The 20,032-nt window shown below is 48.2% G+C and overlaps 1 protein-coding gene across 1 annotated transcript; it reads left to right on the top strand.

Moving 5' to 3' along the window:
* Positions 1-4,801: 4,801 nt before the first annotated feature.
* Positions 4,802-13,400, top strand: LOC138772761 (uncharacterized). Its single transcript, XM_069953391.1, has 9 exons — positions 4,802-5,066; positions 6,294-6,371; positions 9,400-9,432; positions 9,649-9,732; positions 10,021-10,118; positions 12,115-12,233; positions 12,448-12,585; positions 12,869-13,006; positions 13,295-13,400. The coding sequence occupies exons 1-9, from the start codon at positions 4,962-4,964 to the stop codon at positions 13,324-13,326; spliced, it is 825 nt and encodes a 274-aa protein (XP_069809492.1). The 5' UTR covers positions 4,802-4,961; the 3' UTR covers positions 13,327-13,400.
* Positions 13,401-20,032: the final 6,632 nt, after the last annotated feature.

Genomic DNA, 20,032 nt, shown 5'->3' with positions numbered 1-20,032 from the left:
CTCTGTCCTCAATGTGGTTGTTTCACTTTGGGAGGAGATGGTGTGTTTTTCCCCAGTTTGCCGTGGCTGCAGTAGGCTGTGTGTGTGAGTAAAAAAGAGAGAAATGGGTATAAATTAACCCTTACATACACCTCCAATAACTGATGCCATATCAATTGTTAGGCCATCAGTTATGTCTCCCGCCCACTGTCCGTACTTCACATGCACAGAAACGGCTGAGCATATGGGGAGGGATAAGAGCGCTCTCGCTGCGGCTTCTCTCTCTGTAAACAAGGGAATTGCCACCCCAGCCGACCCCTATTGCCACCAGCATCATCTGCGGGTGCTTGTTTTGTATGGCATCATACACTTTAGATTGATGGCCGTCTCAAGTGTATGGGGATCTTAAAGAGAATGTACCATCAGGTACATTCCCTTTAATCTGACTTATGGATAGAACGGCGCCATCACGGGGAAGCCGTTCCCATGTACGGTGACGTTCTATCCACGGGTATCGGGCCGGAAGCACAGGAGACGGGCTGGCCCGCCCCCAGTGGCAGGGAATTCCCTCCCCTCTATGACGCGGCTTTATTAGAATCAGTGGAGCTGCATCATAGAGGGGCCGGCCCGTCTCCTGTGTTCAGCCCTGACCCGATACCCGTGGATAGAACAGCGCCACGGTACAAAAAAAAAAACAAAAAACGGGCCATGGTTCAAAAAAACACGGAAACTGGGGCACGGGTCAAAAAAACGGCCCGCGGCATCGGCTTCCCCGTGACGGCGCTGTTCTATCCGTGGGTCAGATTAAACAGGATGTACCTTTTTGTCAAGTCATTTTGACCCCTCTGCTGAAGTTAATGTAAACGCCTTCTCCCTGTAATACTAAGGAAAATCCACTGGGCGGCTCCATATTTTAAACATCTACACCACATGGGAGTAAACCATGAATGCAAAAATCTATTGTGGAATATACTGCTGACTTAACCACCTACAATCAGTATTATCCTAAAAATGTAAGCAACAACATATAACATAAATATCTTCTGTATTATTGCATAAGCTAACACATTAAAAACACAGAGGCAGGAAGCCGTGGGATGCAAAATCACAGAAAACATATGAAAGGTGCATCAGTCAATACATATAACCTACTTATAGTTTGGCCCCCTGGTGGTAGACTTGGTAAAGTGCACAGTGCCTGCTGCGTGGCCACAACATCGTAGGCCAATAAAAACTGCCTCCATGTATCTACCTGAATATATTACTTACCTATATGACTCCACCATATAGCTGGAAATACGGCTTCCCTGATCCTCTTATATCACGATTTTCTCACATCCTATTCATGTGCATAGAAGGTGCAGAATCGCTGTTTTCACTGCCTGAGATGCAAGAAAAACATCTGTAAATCTACTGTTACCTCAAGTCTAAAGGCCCCCAACATTCATGTGTCGGGGGATGGGAGAAATTGGAGGTTTATTGGCACTAAGGGCTGCATTAGGTGACTAGCGCGTAAGTAATCCTGGTGCTTCACGCTCATTTGTGGAGTTTACATAATAATCTGCTCCATAGCCGTCTTCCAAATAATCTAGTTTGCTCTAAAATAATCTGCTCCATAGTCTGCTTCATAATAATCTGCTCCATAACCTGCTGCATAATAATCTGCTCCGTAGTCTGCTTCATAATAATCTGCTCCATAGCCTGCTCCATAATAATCTGCGCCATAGTCTGCTTAATAATAATCTGCTCCGTAGTCTGCTTCATAATAATCTGCTCCATAGCCTGCTGCATAATAATCTGCTCCAAAGCGTGCTCCATAATAATCTGCTCCATAGTCTGCTTCATAATAATCTGCTCCGTAGTCTGCTTCATAATAATCTGCTCCGTAGTCTGCTTCATAATAATCTGCTCCATAGCCTGCTTTATAATAATCTGCTCTATAGTCTGCTCCATAATAATCTGCTCCATAGCCTGCTTCATAATAATCTGCTCCATAGCCTGCTTTATAATAATCTGCTCTATAGTCTGCTCCATAATAATCAGCTCCATAGCCTGCTCCATAATAATCTGCTCCGTAATAATCTGCTTCATAGCCTGCTTCATAAGATTCTGCTCCATAATAATCTGCTCCATAGTCTGCTTCATAATAATCTGCTCCGTAGTCTGCTTCATAATAATCTGCTCCATAGCCTGCTCCATAATAATTTGCTCCATAGCCTGCTTCATAATAATCTGCTCCATAGCCTGCTTTATAATAATCTGCTCTATAGCCTGCTCCATAATAATCAGCTCCATAATAATCTGCTTCATAGCCTGCTTCATAATAATCTGCTCCATAGCCTGCTCCATAATAATCTGCGCCATAGTCTGCTTCATAATAATCTGCTTCATAGCCTGCTTCATAAGATTCTGCTCCATAATAATTTGCTCCATAGCCTGCTCCATAATAATCTGCTCCATAGTCTGCTTCATAATAATCTGCTGCATAACAATCTGCTCCATAGCCTGCTTCATATTAATCTGCTCCATAATAATATTCTCCATAGCCTCCTCCATAACAATCTGCTCCATAGCCTGCTTCATATTAATCTGCTCCATAATAATATTCTCCATAGCCTCTTCCATAATAATCTGCTCCATAGCCTGCTTCATAATAATCTGCTCCATAGCCTGCTTTATAATAATCTGCTCCATAGCCTGCTTTATAATAATCTGCTCAATAGCCTGCTTCATAATAATCAGCTCCATAGCCTGCTCCATAATAATCTGCTCCATAGCCTGCTTCATAATAATCTGCTCCATAGCCTGCTTTATAATAATCTGCTCCATAGCCTGCTTCATAATAATCAGCTCCATAGCCTGCTTTATAATAATCTGCTCCATAGCCTGCTTTATAATAATCTGCTCAATAGCCTGCTTCATAATAATCAGCTCCATAGCCTGCTCCATAATAATCTGCTCCATAGCCTGCTTCATAATAATCTGCTCCATAGCCTGCTTCATAATAATCTGCTCCATAGCCTGCTTTATAATAATCTGCTCAATAGCCTGCTCCATAATAATCTGCTTCATAATAATCAGCTCCATAGCCTGCTTCATAATAATCTGCTCCATAGCCTACTTTATAATAATCTGCTCCATAGCCTGTTTCATAATAATCAGCTCCATAGCCTGCTCCATAATAATCTGCTCCATAGTCTGTTTTATAATAATCTTCTCCATAGCCTGCTCCATAATAATCTGCTGCATAACAATCTGCTCCATAGCCTGCTTAATATTAATCTGCTCCATAGCCTGCTCATAATAATCTGCTCCATAATCTGCCAGAAAAATCTGTAGTTCTGCTGTTACATCATGTCTAATCCTCCAGTCACCCCCAGAGCTGCACTCACTATTCTGCTGTTACATCATATCTTATTCTCCAGTCACCTCCAGAGCTGCACTCACTATTCTGCTGTTACATCATTTACTTTCCTCCAGTCACCCCCAGTGTTGCACTCACTATTCTGCTGTTACATAATGTCTTATCCTCCAGTCAGCCCCAGAGCTGCACTCACTATTCTACTGTTAGGGTGGGTTCATACTAAGGAATTCTCGCAGTCACCTCCAGAGCTGCACTCACTATTCTGCTGTTACATAATGTCTTATCCTCCAGTCACCCCCAGAGCTGCACTCACTATTCTGCTGTTACATCATTTACTTTCCTCCAGTCACCCCCCAGTGTTGCACTCACTATTCTGCTGTTACATAATGTCTTATCCTCCAGTCACCCCCAGAGCTGCACTCACTATTCTGCTGTTACATCATTTACTTTCCTCCAATCACCCCCAGTGTTGCACTCACTATTCTGCTGTTACATAATGTCTTATCCTCCAGTCAGCTCCAGAGCTGCACTCACTATTCTGCTGTTAGGGTGGGTTCATACTGAGGAATTCTCGCAGTCACCCCCAGAGCTGCACTCACTATTCTGCTGTTACATAATGTCTTATCCTCCAGTCACCCCCAGAGCTGCACTCACTATTCTGCTGTTACATCATGTCTTATCCTCCAGTCACTCCCAGAGCTGCACTCACTATTCTGCTGTTACATCATGTCTTATCCTCCAGTCACCCCTAGAGCTGCACTAACTATTCTGCTGTTACATCATGTCTTATCCTCCAGTCACCCCCAGAGCTGCATTCACTATTCTGCTGTTACGTCATGTCTTATTCTCCAGTCACCTCCAGAGCTGCACTCACTATTCTGCTTTTACATCATGTCTTATCCTCCAGTCACCACTAGAGCTGCACTCACTATTCTGCTGTACATCATGTCCTTTCCTCCAGAGCTGCACTCACTATTCTGCTTTTACATCATGTCCTTTTCTCCAGTCACCCCCAGAGCTGCACTAACTACTTTTATTATAATACAAATATAAAATAATTAGATACGAGCAGCCGTAATAATAACATAAATATAATCTACATAACATCTTACAATATATAACAAATAAAGAAGCAATTTCTATTATAACAGAAAATAACAAATCTGATCTGTAAGAGATGAACCAGCAGTGTTCAGTGTTACTAATCTGCTTTATAATGATTAATAATACGTAGAATAATAATCATTTATACAGCGCCAGCATATTCCGCAGCGCTGTACAATTCTGGGGGTACATACAGACAAATCCAAACATTGCACATGTACCATAAAGTACCATCATGTAACCATCAAGTCTGCCAAGAGCTTACAATCTCTCAGGTCATTGCAGCGCCACCTACTGTCACTTACCACGCAGAACCAGGTGACCCTGACTTCAGGGCTGAGTGGTTATTCAGGCAGGTGATCAGGTGACCCTGACTGCGGGGAGTGAGGGGTTACTCAGGCAGGTGATCAGGTGACCCTGACTGCGGGGAGTAAGGGGTTAATCAGGCAGGTATTCAGGTGTTTTGCAGTGACAGGGAAGTACAGCTCAGGAGGAAGTGCTGCTCTTTTTAGTTATGGCGACCCCTCCCTCACCATCAGCAGATGAGGCTCAGATCATGGAACCGGCCAGACACAATCTGCTGTTTGAAGGATTTCTGAGAAAAAGAAAAGACACCATGGTAAGTGTTCCTATATACCCTATGACACCTGTATACCTGCCCTCTACCATCTATATACCTGCCCTATACCACCTGTACACCTGCCCTCTACCACCTGTACACCTGCCTTTTACCATCTATATACCGGCCCTTTACCACCTGTACACCTGCCCTCTACCACCTGTATACCTGCCCTCTACCACCTGTATACCTGCCCTCTACCATCTATATACCTGCCCTCTACCATCTATATACCTGCCCTATACCACCTGTACACCTGCCCTCTACCATCTATATACCTGCCCTCTACCATCTATATACCGGCCCTTTACCACCTGTACACCTGCCCTCTACCACCTGTATACCTGCTCTCTACCACCTGTATAACTGCCTTTTACCATCTATATACACTCTACCACCTATATACTTGTCTATCCTATACCACCTGTATACACTATACCACCTATATACTTGTCTATCCTATACCACCTGTATACACTATACCCCCTATATACTTGTCTATCCTATACCACCTATATACACTATACCCCCTATATACTTGTCTATCCTATACCCCCTATATACTTGTCTATCCTATACCACCTATATACTTGTCTATCCTATACCACCTATATACTTGTCTATCCTATACCACCTATATACTTGTCTATCCTATACCACCTATATACTTGTCTATCCTATACCACCTATATACTTGTCTATCCTATACCACCTATATACTTGTCTATCCTATACCACCTGTATACACTATACCACCTATATACTTGTCTATCCTATACCACCTGTATACACTATACCCCCTATATACTTGTCTATCCTATACCCCCTATATACTTGTCTATCCTATACCCCCTATATACTTGTCTATCCTATACCACCTATATACTTGTCTATCCTATACCACCTATATACTTGTCTATCCTATACCACCTATATACTTGTCTATCCTATACCACCTGTATACACTATACCACCTATATACTTGTCTATCCTATACCACCTGTATACACTATACCCCCTATATACTTGTCTATCCTATACCACCTATATACTTGTCTATCCTATACCACCTATATACTTGTCTATCCTATACCACCTGTAGACCCCTGCCCGCCCGCCCGCACTCACCCCCCCCCCCCCCCCATAGCACCTGTATCATACATCTCATACAAATCTCTCCGGTTTCTTAATCTTTAATAAAACTTTTTTTTTCTTTTTAATTTACAGAAATTTACTTGGGCGAAATACTGGTTCAGACTTCAGAACACAACGCTGTATTTCTACACCAAGAGAGACCCCCAACCTGTGAGTACTGCCCCGTGTGATATCACATGTAATGGGGATGCCCCTGTACAATATCAATCAATGTAATAGTCCCCCCCCCATATGCAATATTATACATATAATAGACACCCCCTGTATAATATCACATATGTAATAGTCCCCCCATGTAGTAATATACATATAATAGACACCCCCTGTATAATATCACATATGTAATAGTCACCCCATGTAATATTATACATATGATAGACACCCCCTGTATAATATCACATATGTAAGTCACCCCATGTAATATTATACATATAATAGACACCCCTTATATAATATCACATATGTAATAGTCACCCCATGTAATATTATACATATAATAGACACCCCCTGTATAATATCACATATGTAATAGTCACCCCATGTAATATTATACATATAATAGACACCCCCTGTATAATATCACATATGTAATAGTCCTCGTATGTAATATTATACATATAATAGACACCCCCTGTATAATATCACATATGTAATAGTCACCCCATGTAATATTATACATATAATAGACACCCCTTATATAATATCACATATGTGATAGTCCCCCCATGTAATATTATACATATAATAGACACCCCCTGTATATCACATATGTAATAGTCCCCCCCATATGCAATATTATACATATAATAGACACCCCCTGTATAATATCACATATGTAATAGTCCTCGTATGTAATATTATATATATAATAGACACCCCCTGTATAATATCACATATGTAATAGTCCTCGTATGTAATATTATACATATAATAGACACCCCCTGTACATTATAACATATGTAATAGACCCCCCCATGTAATTATTATACATATACTGTAATATACAGCCCCTGTACAATATCATATGTAACATATGTAATAGATCCCCCCCATGTAATTATTATACATATACTGTAATATACAGCCCCTGTACAATATCATATGTAACATATGTAATAGTCCCCCCATGTAATATTTTACATATAACAGATACCCCCTGTATAATATCACATATGTGATAGTCCCCCCCCCCTGTAATATCACACATATAATATTATTATTACATTAATATTGCTATCACCCCTGTGTGTGTCTTCATTAACAATAACTTTTACATCCTACTGTGGTGAGCCCCCGGAGGATGTTGTAGCGGTGGGACGGCCGGTCACTTGCTAGATGGAAGTGTGACGCCACTACTGTGGTGGGTGGCCGAGATACAGCCGGACCTTAGGGTTTTGTCATGTGACGCCAGTGCCAGGTGGGCACACAGGTGTGATGGCACGCCTGCTTTTGTAGTCTAAGGCCGGTTGTACCCTTCTCCCCTGTGGTCGGTGTCCTGCCGGGGTGCTGCAGGGTCCCTTGGGATAGTGTAGTCACAGGTGGTCAGAGCGGTGTAGTAACCCTCCCGAATAGTGGTAGGACCCGCCACCCACAGATAGGGGAAATGTCCCATGGTTGCGGTGTAGCGCTGTGCAGGTTGTAGCCAGTAATCACAGACTCAGTAATTTGTTTTACTCTTTGTGAATGTGCAGCAGGGAATACAACAAATCTTGAGATAAACTTGATACAGTTCCAATAAATACACGAACATAGAACCACCAGATCTGTGAGATAAGTGCGGAGTAGGATGTAGTAGAGTTGATAAAGTTGTACTGAGGTAGCGTAGTAGAGAGAAGAGTGCCGTGAGAGTCTCAACCCAAGTAGTAATGTGCTCTGCCGGGAGGTTGGAGTGCTTCTGCCCACTAGCTTTGGCTGAACCGTACTGATGGGTGACACAGGCCCCAGACCCTGTTACCTGGGATGAGCGGAATGGTCAGAGTTCCTAAGTACACCTGCGCTGCGAGATGGAGTTCATCGACTTTCTAGTAACTTTGCTCCAACCGGATCAGTTCCTAGCTCTTTGGCTTTTCTGCGGAGGCTGTCCTGACTCCTAGTCCTCGGCGTGGGTTATCTGTAGGCTAGTCCTCTCCTGAAGGGCTTAGCAGCACATCATACAGCTTGTTTCATGCTTCAAGAAAGAGTGCTGTGTGAGCTGTCTGTTCTGCGTCCTACCCATGCGGGGCACTGACTAAGAACTAACTTGCGGCCTGGCGACCCCTTCCTGTGCAGCGTGTGTGTTGTGGTTGGGTGGAAAGAGTGCGATAAGAGAACGGGATAGAGAAGAGAGAATAGGGCAGAAGAAAGAAGGAATCCCACTGGACAACAGAATCTGGTACATAAACAATAACCCTTTTGTTTACTTCAGCCATGTAGTTTCTGGATCTTAGTTACACACTATAGCAACATCTAGTGGTCATCTTCAGTAACACAGCAGCTATAGCAAAATTACAGATAAGAACAGCATTTATGAGTGGTGTAAAGAACAGCAACACCCACAGTGGGACACCACACTACTGTTATATAAGCTTGGAATATACAAATGTCTCTTGTCCATTCTCACAGAGTAACCAACTCCCAGAACCCGTGTGGGGCGGCACTTCTACCTCATACACTTTTGGGTGGCTTTCTCTTGAAGAAGAGGTTGGAGTGGGCTACGTGCATAGTTCAGTTCAGTTTGAAGTCCCCAGGTAATCCCTAGTGGCAGAGAGTGTTGTAAACGGGGCCTGGCCTTGGGCCAGTGCCTGATGCTGCATGCTGATTATCCTCAGTTCTTGTGTTCCTGTCTGTACAGCTATGGCTGGCTAAACCATCTGGTGTGTGACTGCCACTAATGAGTGGACTCACTCCACACTATATCACACATGTAGTACACACACTTCCCCTGTGTAATAACACACATACAGACACCTCCTTTTGTACTATCAGACGTCATAAAGCCCCCCCCCCCCCCCTTAATATCACACATAAATACATTCCCCACTGTTATATCATACAGACCCTATCCATGTAATATAACACATGTAACACAGCAGGTATACATGCAATAGTTGGGTGGTATATAAAAAGCATTGGGGTGGGGGGTGGGGGGGCAGGGGGTTTCCCTCATGTTCTGGTCTCTGATGAGTGATTTATTTTTCAGGCGTATCTGCGGGGTCAATATTACATGTATTCTGTGAGTATATCGTCCGGGAAGCAGCATTATAGACATGTTATATGGTCACTGTATACATCTCCTGTTATCTGTGTTACATGGCCCTCCTCAGGCTGCTATCTTTTCCTCAGTTATCTGGTTGCCGCCATTTTATCAGATCATGTCCAGTTTTATGACTTGGCTTCTCTGATGTCCTGAGCCGGTGACATGTAATATGGAGCCTGGCTCTCTTCACAGGTGCAGTCGGTGAGGAGTGTCACCAGTCCAGATGGAGACTTCAGCTTTGAGATAGTCTTGAAGAATGGGAAGAGGAAATTACTGGTAAGAACCTCAGGGGAGGGGCAACAAGACAGGAATAAGGGGCGTGGCCTATGACAACCATCAGAAACCAGTGCTGGGGCCACATCCCCACTTCCTGTCAGAAGGGCACCTCTATGGGTATGTAGGGGTGGACTATTATAGTGTTATTATAGGTGCTGGGATTAACCCTTGTTTACCTGGCTGTAATCTTCACACTTGGGATCCTGGGTGCATATGGCTGGGGGAGGGTGATGTCTTGTACCCCCAAACCAGTGATCTAGAGTGTGTGATGCCGTGTGTTACATGCAGAGTGCCGAGTCAGAGGATCTGCGGGATGTGTGGATAAAGCTCCTATGGAAATCAATGCAGCTTCCTGGGCCTGGACACCCCAACTCCTCCTGCACCTGGTAAGAGAGGGGGTTGGGAATTATCTAAAGCTGCTGGGGTGCAATGTGGGCACGTGGCATGGCTGGGAGTGCAGCGTGGGCTTGGTGCAGTGTTGGCAGGTGGCATGGCCAGGTGCAGTGTGGGCATGGTGCAGAGCTGGCAGGTGGCATGGCCGGGGTGCAGTGTGGGCATGGTGCAGTGTGGGCAGGTGGCATGGCCGGGGTGCAGTGTTGGCAGGTGGCTTGGCCGGGGTGCAGTGTGGGCATGGTGCAGAGCTGGCAGGTGGCATGGCCGGGGTGCAGTGTGGGCATGGTGCAGTGTGGGCAGGTGGCATGGCCGGGGTGCAGTGTGGCCATGGTGCAGTGTTGACAGGTGGCTTGGCCGGGGTGCAGTGTGGGCATGGTGCAGTGTGGGCAGGTGGCATGGCCGGGGTGCAGTGTGGCCATGGTGCAGTGTTGGCAGGTAGCTTGGCCGGGGTGCAGTGTGGGCATGGTGCAGTGCGGGCAGGTGGCATGGCCGGGGTGCAGTGTGGGCTTGGTGCAGTGTTGGCAGGTGGCATGGCCGGGTGCAGTGTGGGCATGGTGCAGAGCTGGCAGGTGGCATGGCCGGGGTGCAGTGTGGGCATGGTGCAGTGTGGGCAGGTGGCATGGCCGGGGTGCAGTGTTGGCAGGTGGCTTGGCCGGGGTGCAGTGTGGGCATGGTGCAGAGCTGGCAGGTGGCATGGCCGGGGTGCAGTGTGGGCATGGTGCAGTGTGGGCAGGTGGCATGGCCGGGGTGCAGTGTGGCCATGGTGCAGTGTTGACAGGTGGCTTGGCCGGGGTGCAGTGTGGGCATGGTGCAGTGTGGGCAGGTGGCATGGCCGGGGTGCAGTGTGGCCATGGTGCAGTGTTGGCAGGTAGCTTGGCCGGGGTGCAGTGTGGGCATGGTGCAGTGCGGGCAGGTGGCATGGCCGGGGTGCAGTGTGGGCATGGTGCAGAGCTGGCAGGTGGCATGGCCGGGGTGCAGTGTGGGCATGGTGCAGAGCTGGCAGGTGGCATGGCCGGGGTGCAGTGTGGGCATGGTGCAGTGCTGGCAGGTGGCATGGCCGGGGTGCAGTGTGGGCATGGTGCAGAGCTGGCAGGTGGCATGGCCGGGGTGCAGTGTGGGCAGGTGGCTTGGCCGGGGTGCAGTGTGGGCAGGTGGCATGGCCGGGGTGCAGTGTGGGCAGGTGGCATGGCCGGCTGCAGTGTGGGCATGGTGCAGTGTTGGCAGGTGGCTTGGCCATGGTGCAGTGTGGGCACTGGGCAGGTGGCATGGCCAGGGAGCAGTGTGGCCATGGTGCAGTGTTGGCAGGTGGCTTGGCCGGGGTGCAGTGTGGGCATGGTGCAGTGTGGGCAGGTGGCATGCCTGGGGTGCAGTGTGGGCATGGTGCAGAGCTGGCAGGTGGTATGGCCGGGGTGCAGTGTGGGCATGGTGCAGAGCTGGCAGGTGGCATGGCCGGGGTGCAGTGTGGGCAGGTGGCTTGGCCGGGGTGCAGTGTGGGCAGGTGGCATGGCCGAGTGCAGTGTGGCCATGGTGCAGTGTTGGCAGGTGGCTTGGCCGGGGTGCAGTGTGGGCATGGTGCAGTGTGGGCAGGTGGCATGGCCGGGGTGCAGTGTGGGCATGGTGCAGAGCTGGCAGGTGGTATGGCCGGGGTGCAGTGTGGGCAGGTGGCTTGGCCGGGGTGCAGTGTGGGCAGGTGGCATGGCCATGGTGCAGTGTTGGCAGGTGGCTTGGCCGGGGTGCAGTGTGGGCATGGTGCAGTGTGGGCAGGTGGCATGGCCGGAGTGCAGTGTGGGCATGGTGCAGAGCTGGCAGGTGGTATGGCCGGGGTGCAGTGTGGGCATGGTGCAGAGCTGGCAGGTGGCATGGCCGGGTTGCAGTGTGGGCAGGTGGCTTGGCCGGGTGCAGTGCGGGCATGGTGCAGTCTTGGCAGGTGGCTTGGCCGGGGTGCAGTGTTGGCACACTGTGATGTAAATGTTTCTGGTGGTCTTCCAGGTATGATGTTCCGGAGCTGATCCAGCGTGGTCTCTCTCTGTCCCAGGACGATTCGGACTGTATTCACACTAACGCTGATGACATGTTTGGAAATTCACCAGAATCTGTGCTAAAAGACGGTAAAGTGTGACACCGCTTACACGTCTCTAAGAAGTCCCCCCCTAGTCCGCATGTACTATGGATGGATACGATCTCCACCATGGCTGTGGTAGAAGCGGAGGTACTGGGGTGACTCGGCCTCCAAGACCCCCACCCCCGCATGTATCACATGAGTAGGGTCACATGGGCGACCTTTCAGTGCATCATGTAACATTAACTATTTGTCTCCAATAGGAAGTGAGGAAGACACAAGTTCTGACTCTGATATCTACGACTTTCCTAGACCTGTGATATCGACGTCCGCTCCATCTGCTGCTGCACCTGACGCTGCTTCTCCTGCGCTGTCTATTCTCCCAGTTGGTGATGAATCCGGTAAATGCTTATACTCCTCCCCTCTCTGTGCCGCCACCCCTGCCTCCACCCCTCTTTGTGCCGCCACCCCTGCCTCCGCCCCTCTTTGTGCCGCCGCCCCTGCCTCCGCCCTTCTTTGTGCCGCCACCCCTGCCTCTGCCACCCTCTTCATGCTGATAAAAGAAGATCCCTTCCCTTAGTGACCCTAACTTTTCTGCCTACTCCAGCCTCTCCCCCCCCCCCTGAAGTCACATGGCTAACCTTGCAGTGCATCATGTGACATTTAACCATTTGCTTCCCATAGAAAGTAAAGAAGAAACAAGTTCCGAATCTGATATCTACGACTTCCCTAGACCTGTGATACTGGAGTCTGCTCCACCTGCTGCTGCACCTGATGCTGCTCCTCCAGCGTGTTCTGTTCTACCAGTGGGTGATGAATCTGGTAAATGCCTATACTCCCCTGCTCCTCCTCCTGTGCCGCCTGTCACTGCCCCACCTCCTCCATCAGCTTCTTCTCCTGTTCTGTGCCATCACTTTCTTGAATGACTTTGTATTCTCTAGGGACATTGTAAAGCTGTGCACCATGCCCTACCCTGCAGAATACTGAGTGCAGCTGTGGAGCATAAGACAAGATGTAATAGCAGAATTCTGAGTGCAGCTCTGGAGGTCTTTCCGAACAATGCAGGCAGGTGGTTAGAAAGTGCTGAAACATATGTTTTTCACTCCTTAGAACTGGTCACAACTGGAACGCCAGACGCCTAGGATTCCAGATTACAGGATATAGAGAAGATCCGCTCCATCTGCGCACACCCTGGACTCGACCATAATTGTGGTGGTGTTGTTTTTTTGTTTTTTTTTGGGGGGGGGGGGGGGGGGGGGTCTTTCCTGATGTGTTTGTTACAATGTATCAGATACTAGATGTGTGTGTGTATCACATGTCACAATGTATCAGATACTGGGTATGAATGTGTGTGTGTGTAACAATTAGAGATGAGCAAATACAATATTCGTGCGGGTATCTGAGAGCTTTAAAGTTCTCCATACTCCAAGGAGTGCTACGTAAAATAGGGGTACTCATGTAAAATAGCAAATCTCCGCTCTGCATGTTTTGGTGGCTTGAATTAGCCAAGAAACATGGAGAAAGGGGCTGCCACATCCTGCTGGTCTAGCAGTGATTGGCTGGCTGCATCAGGTGACCTGGGTGTATATATAGACCCAGGTCACCTGACGCTCAATTCACTTGTGTTCTGTTGGCTTACAGGGAGCAGGTGTAGGACTTAAGCCCCTATTCCACACGTCGTCTAGAGGAGCAAACGAGCGCTCTCAGCGCTTGTTTGCTCCTCATTCCCCGCTCGCTGCCGCCGCTATTCAACGTGGCTGCAGCGAGCGGATGAGTGCGGGAGGGGCGGGGGGGCTGCCTGAGTGATCGCTGATAGTCCGGGCAGCCCATAGGATATAGCAGCGTCTGCTGCCGATGCTCCTATTCAACGGAGCGACGGCAGCAGATCGCTGCTATATCAGTCGCTTGTTTTTAAACATGTTGAAGAACAAGCGACTGCAACGATCAGCCGACATGAATGATGTCGGCTGATCGTTGCATTCTATTCCACGGGACGATTATCCTTCGTAGCGGCCGATATCGATAACATCGATAACGATGAAAAATGCTCTAATCTCCCATTGCCTTTTATGGGGTTTCTTAGGGCCTTATTACACCAAAAGATTATCTGACAGATTTTTTTTGAGCCAAAGCCAGAGAACAGGTAATTAAGGAAAGACAGATTTCTTTTTTTCAAATCCACTCCTGGCTTTGGCTTAAAAAAATCTGTCAGATAATCTGTTGGTGTAATAGGGCCTCATTTAAGCATTCAAGTCCAGTGGTGCCTTGGATTATGAGCATAATTGGATTGGGGACCGTGCTTGTAATCCAAATCGCTCTTAAACCAAAGCAAATTTTCCCATACTTCATTGAAATGCAGACAATTGGTTCCACACCCCCAAAATAATTATTTTTTATTCTGAATAACATGTAAAAAAATGAAACAAACATTCAGAAACAGCAGAATATGTGATATTATAAGTTACTGTACAGTATAGCAATCAGCATGTGGTGTATAATGTATAGTAAGTGCATAACCCTGATAACACAGCAGCAGATTGTAGATACAGGATGGAGCTGCAGATCCCCATAATGCAGTAGCGTAGTACAACAGGCTAGAATAGAGAAGCAGGGCTGCTGTCAGAGGTCTGTGTGGTCACATGACAGCAATGGGGAAGGGTGTGTGTTCAGCATGGACCAATCAGAAAGTGAGAATCACAGAGCTGTGCAGTGACAGAAACTTTTCTATACAGCAGTGTGACTGGCTGAGTGTAAGTGCAGGCACATTATAGCAGTAGTGTGTATAGCTGAGTGTAAGTGCAGGCACATTATAGCAGCAGAGTGTATAGCTGAGTGTAAGTGCAGGCACATTATAGTAGTAGTGTGTATAGCTAAATGTAAGTGCAGGCACATTATAGAAGCAGTGTGTATAGCTGAGTGTAAGTGCAGGCACATTATAGCAGCAGTGTCTATAGCTGAGTGAGTGCAGGCACATTATAGCAGTAGTGTGTATAGCTGAGTGTGAGTGCAGGCACATTATAGCTGGAATGGAGTTGATGGGAAACACAAGGGCTGACAGAGTCTGCAGGAAGCATGAAGGAATGAGCAAGGTTCATGTGGGCACAAACATACAGCGCTCTCTGAAGTGGATCTGCTATGATTTGGAAGGTGAGGGAGACTTCCTGGGTCAGAGTACAGGGCTATAGACCCCGCTATGCAGACCATGCCCCTCCCCCACTCCCCCTCCCACCCAGTACAGGGAGCTCTTACACCAAAGCAATGCTCTTAAACCAAGTTACAGAACTGTGATCTCTTCTTGCTAAGCATTCTCAATCCAAGTTAAACCGAGGTACCACTGTATTAAAAAATATTTGACATGAATAACAAGCATTTTAGTATGTGTTACAATGTATCAGTTACTTGGTGTGTGTGTGTGTGTGTATTATCACATGTTACAATGTATCAGTTACCCCACGTGTGTACTATCACATATGTAGACTATAAGCCCTCTCAGGCAGGGTCCTCTCTCCCTATGTACCAATCTGCCATTTTCTTTGTGTAGTTTTTCTCTTTATTTTCTCTTGCGTTCTTCATATGTAAATTCTGTATGTTAACCCCTATTATCTGTACTGATATCAAGGGGGCTTTAAAAATAAATAATATTAATAATAGTTACTGACAGTGTGTGTATTACATGTTACCATGTATCAGGTTCTGGCTGTGTGTGTATTATCACATATGTTACTCCTCTGTTAGTGTTTGTTCACACTGCGGAATCTGCACTGAGACTTCAAGTGGATTCTGCTGGGTGGCCTCAGCTTGAAGTCCCACTCGTTTCATAGACTCAATGATATTTTCCGTCTAAAGAATTGGCAAATCTTCAGTGGGAGTGATGGAAAATTGTCTGTGCCTAATGTTCCTGTGTATGGGGAGGAAGGGGGCCGGACAGGAGAAATAACTGACGGACGAGTTATTCAAGGTGCATGGTCACCCTAGGAATGGTTTCACCCTATCCCCTCCCTATCTTTCTCACCAAGTCCCCCTGAGTATTTTGAGCCATCTCCCATCTTTCTAGCTGCTGCCGTTCCTGAGTTACAAGTTTTTCTAAAACATGGTCTATATCCAAGATAGGAAACTACATTTCCCATTATGCAATGCTTCTGCCTGATGATGGTGAAGTAGCAGAGCTGAGACAATGAAGGAGATGATGACAGTGTAGCAAAGCTGCGTTGGCGGTGATGGTGTAGCAGAGCTGAGTTGGGGACGCCGGTGTAGCAGAGCTGAGTCGGCGGGGACGCCGGTGTAGTAGAGCTGAGTCGGCGGGGACGCCGGTGTAGTAGAGCTGAGTCGGCGGGGACGCCGGTGTAGCAGAGCTGAGTCGGCGGGGACGCCGGTGTAGCAGATCTGAGTCGGCGGGGACGCCGGTGTATCAGAGCTGAGTCGGCGGGTACGCCGGTGTATCAGAGCTGAGTCGGCGGGGACGCCGGTGTAGCAGAGCTGAGTCGGCGAGGGCGCCGGTGTAGCAGAGCTTAGTCGGCGCGGGCGCCGGTGTAGCAGGGCTGTGTGCTGCGGGTGAGTGCTGGACACAGGGGGTGAGCTCTGGGCTGGGGGTGACCCGGTGGCTGCTGTTAGAGAGGGATGCAGTCACAGCTGCGCTGATCACTGTCTCCCTCTGTAACAGCAGCCACCCCATCAGTGTTCTCAGTCACTTCACTGTGCTGGGACTGAGGACACGTGATGCCGACACGGAGGGTGGGGGCCAGGAGCAGGAGCGTGTCGGGTTGGACTGAGCTGATGATTCTCTGCAATCCGTGAGGGTGAATGCAGCTGGATAACAGCAAAACTGTGCAGAATCCGTAATAACTGTATATTGGAAAGATGGAAAGCTACGGGTGGGCAGCGTATTAATGCAAAAATAATTTTGGGGGGAATACCCCTTTAAGCTCCCAGTTGGCACTCTCCAGGTCCTGAGTTGGGGTCTCCGAGTTGATGGGTCTTCAGATCGTCTTAAGTGAGAGTGGGTCTGTGGGTCTCAGGGCCCTTTTATATGGGACAATTATTGTGCAAAAAATTGTTATATTGTTCAAATTTAAACGATCTTTCTGTGAGTATGCCGGCCATGATCGAAAAATAGTTTGTGTGTCGTTGATCGCATCTTTTAAGCTGACCATAAAATCATTGTTAATCGTTCACAAATTTTTTGGCGTATGTACACAACATTCATTCGTTATTGCAATCATTCGTGTATATATATATATATATATATATATATATATATATATATATATATATATATACAAACAATCGGAATTACGATAGTAACTAAAGGCTATCGATTTGTGTGTCATGGTGAACGTCGTTCCCATAGCGCTCATTCACAATTGTTTATCTTTAATCTACGAAAATAGCTTTGTTTAATAAGACCCTTATGGTTTTGGGTGGGCATCCCTTTGTTGTTTTGTTAACCAGTTTTGGGTGGGGATCTTAGCTGTGGGTCTCGAGATCTCAGGTCTCACTGCTTTGGGGTCTCCAGGTTTTGGATGGGAGTCTCAGGTGGGAACATCAAGTGCAACAGAACAGGGCATCACCTGAATCTGTCAGCAGACCCTGGGGGGAGCAGAATAAGCTATTATACCAAAAGATGCCTGACAGATTATCTGACAGATGTTTTTTCAGCCAAAATCAGGAACTGACTATAAACAGAGAACATGTCGTAAAGATAAGACTGAGATTTCTTATTTTATCAAATCCATTCCTGGCTTTGGCTGAAAAAATCTGTAAGATTCTGTCAGAGCAGAACAACCAGGAGCACCTGCAGCAGTCAGCAGACTCCATGGGGAGCAGAACAACCAGGTATCACTTGTAGCAGTCAGCAGACCCCTGGGGAGCAGAACAACTAGGAATCGCCTGCAGCAGTCAGCAGACCCCGGGGGAGCAGAACAACCAGGAGCACCTGCAGCAGTCAGCAGACTCCATGTGGAGCAGAACAACTAGAGATCACCTGTAGCAGTCAGCAGACCTCAGAGGGAGCAGAACAACCAGGAGCACCTGCAGCAGTCACCAGACTCCATGGAGTGCAGAACAACTAGGGATCACCTGTACCAGTCAGCAGACCCCGGGGGGAACAGAACAACTAGGGATCACCTGCAGCAGTCAGCAGACCCCGGGGGGAATAGAACAACCAGGACCACCTGCAGCAGTTAGCAGACTCCATGTGGAGCAGAACAACTAGAGATCACCTGTAGCAGTCAGCAGAACACCCAGGAGCACCTGCAGCAGTCAGCAGACCTCAGGGGGAACAGAACAACTAGGGATCACCTGCAGCAGTCAGCAGACCTCAGGGGGAGCAGAACAACCAGGAGCACCTGCAGCAGTCCGCAGACCTCAGGGGGAGCAGAACAATCAGGAGCACCTGCAGCAGTCAGCAGACCTCAGGGGGAGCAGAACAACCAGGAGCACCTGCAGCAGTCACCAGACTCCATGGAGTGCAGAACAACTAGGGATCACCTGCAGCAGTCAGCAGACCTCAGGGGGAACAGAACAACTAGGGATCACCTGCAGCAGTCAGCAGACCTCAGGTGGAGGAGAAGAACTAGGAGCACCTGCAGCAGTTAGCAGACTCCATGTGGAGCAGAACAACCAGGAGCACCTGCAGCAGTCAGCAGACTCAATGGGGAGCAGAACAACTAGGGATCACCTGCAGCAGTCAGCAGACCCTGGGGGGAGCAGAACAACTAGGGATCACCTGTAGCAGTCAGCAGACCCCGGGGGCAGCAGAACAATTAGAGATCACCTGCAGCAGTCAGCAGACCTCAGGTGGAGGAGAACAACCAGGAGCACCTGCAGCAGTCAGCAGACTCCATGGAGTGCAGAACAACTAGGGATCACCTGTAGCACTCAGCAGACCTCAGGGGGAGCAGAACAACCAGAAGCACCTACAGCAGTCAGCAGACCTCAGGGGGAGCAGAACAACCAGGAGCACCTGCAGCAGTCAGCAGACTCCATGGAGTGCAGAACAACTAGGGATCACATGTAGCAGTCAGCAGACCCTGGGGGGGTGCAGAACAACTAGGTATCACCTGTAGCAGTCAGCAGACCCCGGGGGAGCAGAACAACCAGGAGCACCTGCAGCAGTCAGCAGACTCAATGTGGAGCAGAACAACTAGAGATCACCTGTAGCAGTCAGCAGACCTCAGAGGGAGCAGAACAACCAGGAGCACCTGCAGCAGTCACCAGACTCCATGGAGTGCAGAACAACTAGGGATCACATGTAGCAGTCAGCAGACCCTGGGGGGGTGCAGAACAACTAGGAATCTCCTGTAGCAGTCAGCAGACCCCGGGGGCAGTAGAACAACTAGAGATCACCTGCAGCAGTCAGCAGACCTCAGGTGGAGGAGAACAACTAGGGATCACCTGTAGCAGTCAGCAGACCTCAGGGGGAGCAGAACAACCAGGACCACCTGCAGCAGTCAGCAGGCCTCAGGGGGAGCAGAACAACCAGGACCACCTGCAGCAGTCAGCAGACCTCAGGGGGAACAGAACAACTAGGGATCACCTGTAGCAGTCAGCAGACCTCAGGGGGAGCAGAACAACCAGGAGCACCTGCAGCAGTCAGCAGACCTCAGGTGGAGGAGAACAACCAGGAGCACCTGCAGCAGTCAGCAGGCCTCAGGGGGAGAAGAACAACCAGGAGCACCTGTAGCAGTCAGCAGACCTCAGGTGCAGTACAAATCCCTGTAGTGGGCTTCCAAGCCTTGGGGTCCTCATGTTGTGGGGTCTCCAGGTTCTTCATGGGGTTCTCTATGCCATGGGCTCTTAAAGTCTTCAGAGGAGGTCTGCTACTGTGGGTTTGTTTTTTTCTAGGTGGGA

Source organism: Dendropsophus ebraccatus, chromosome 14 (genome assembly GCF_027789765.1).
Source record: "Dendropsophus ebraccatus isolate aDenEbr1 chromosome 14, aDenEbr1.pat, whole genome shotgun sequence".
Lineage (NCBI taxonomy): Eukaryota > Metazoa > Chordata > Amphibia > Anura > Hylidae > Dendropsophus > Dendropsophus ebraccatus.
Note: the sequence above shows the minus strand (reverse complement) of the source record. Positions and strands in the feature narration are given on the sequence as shown.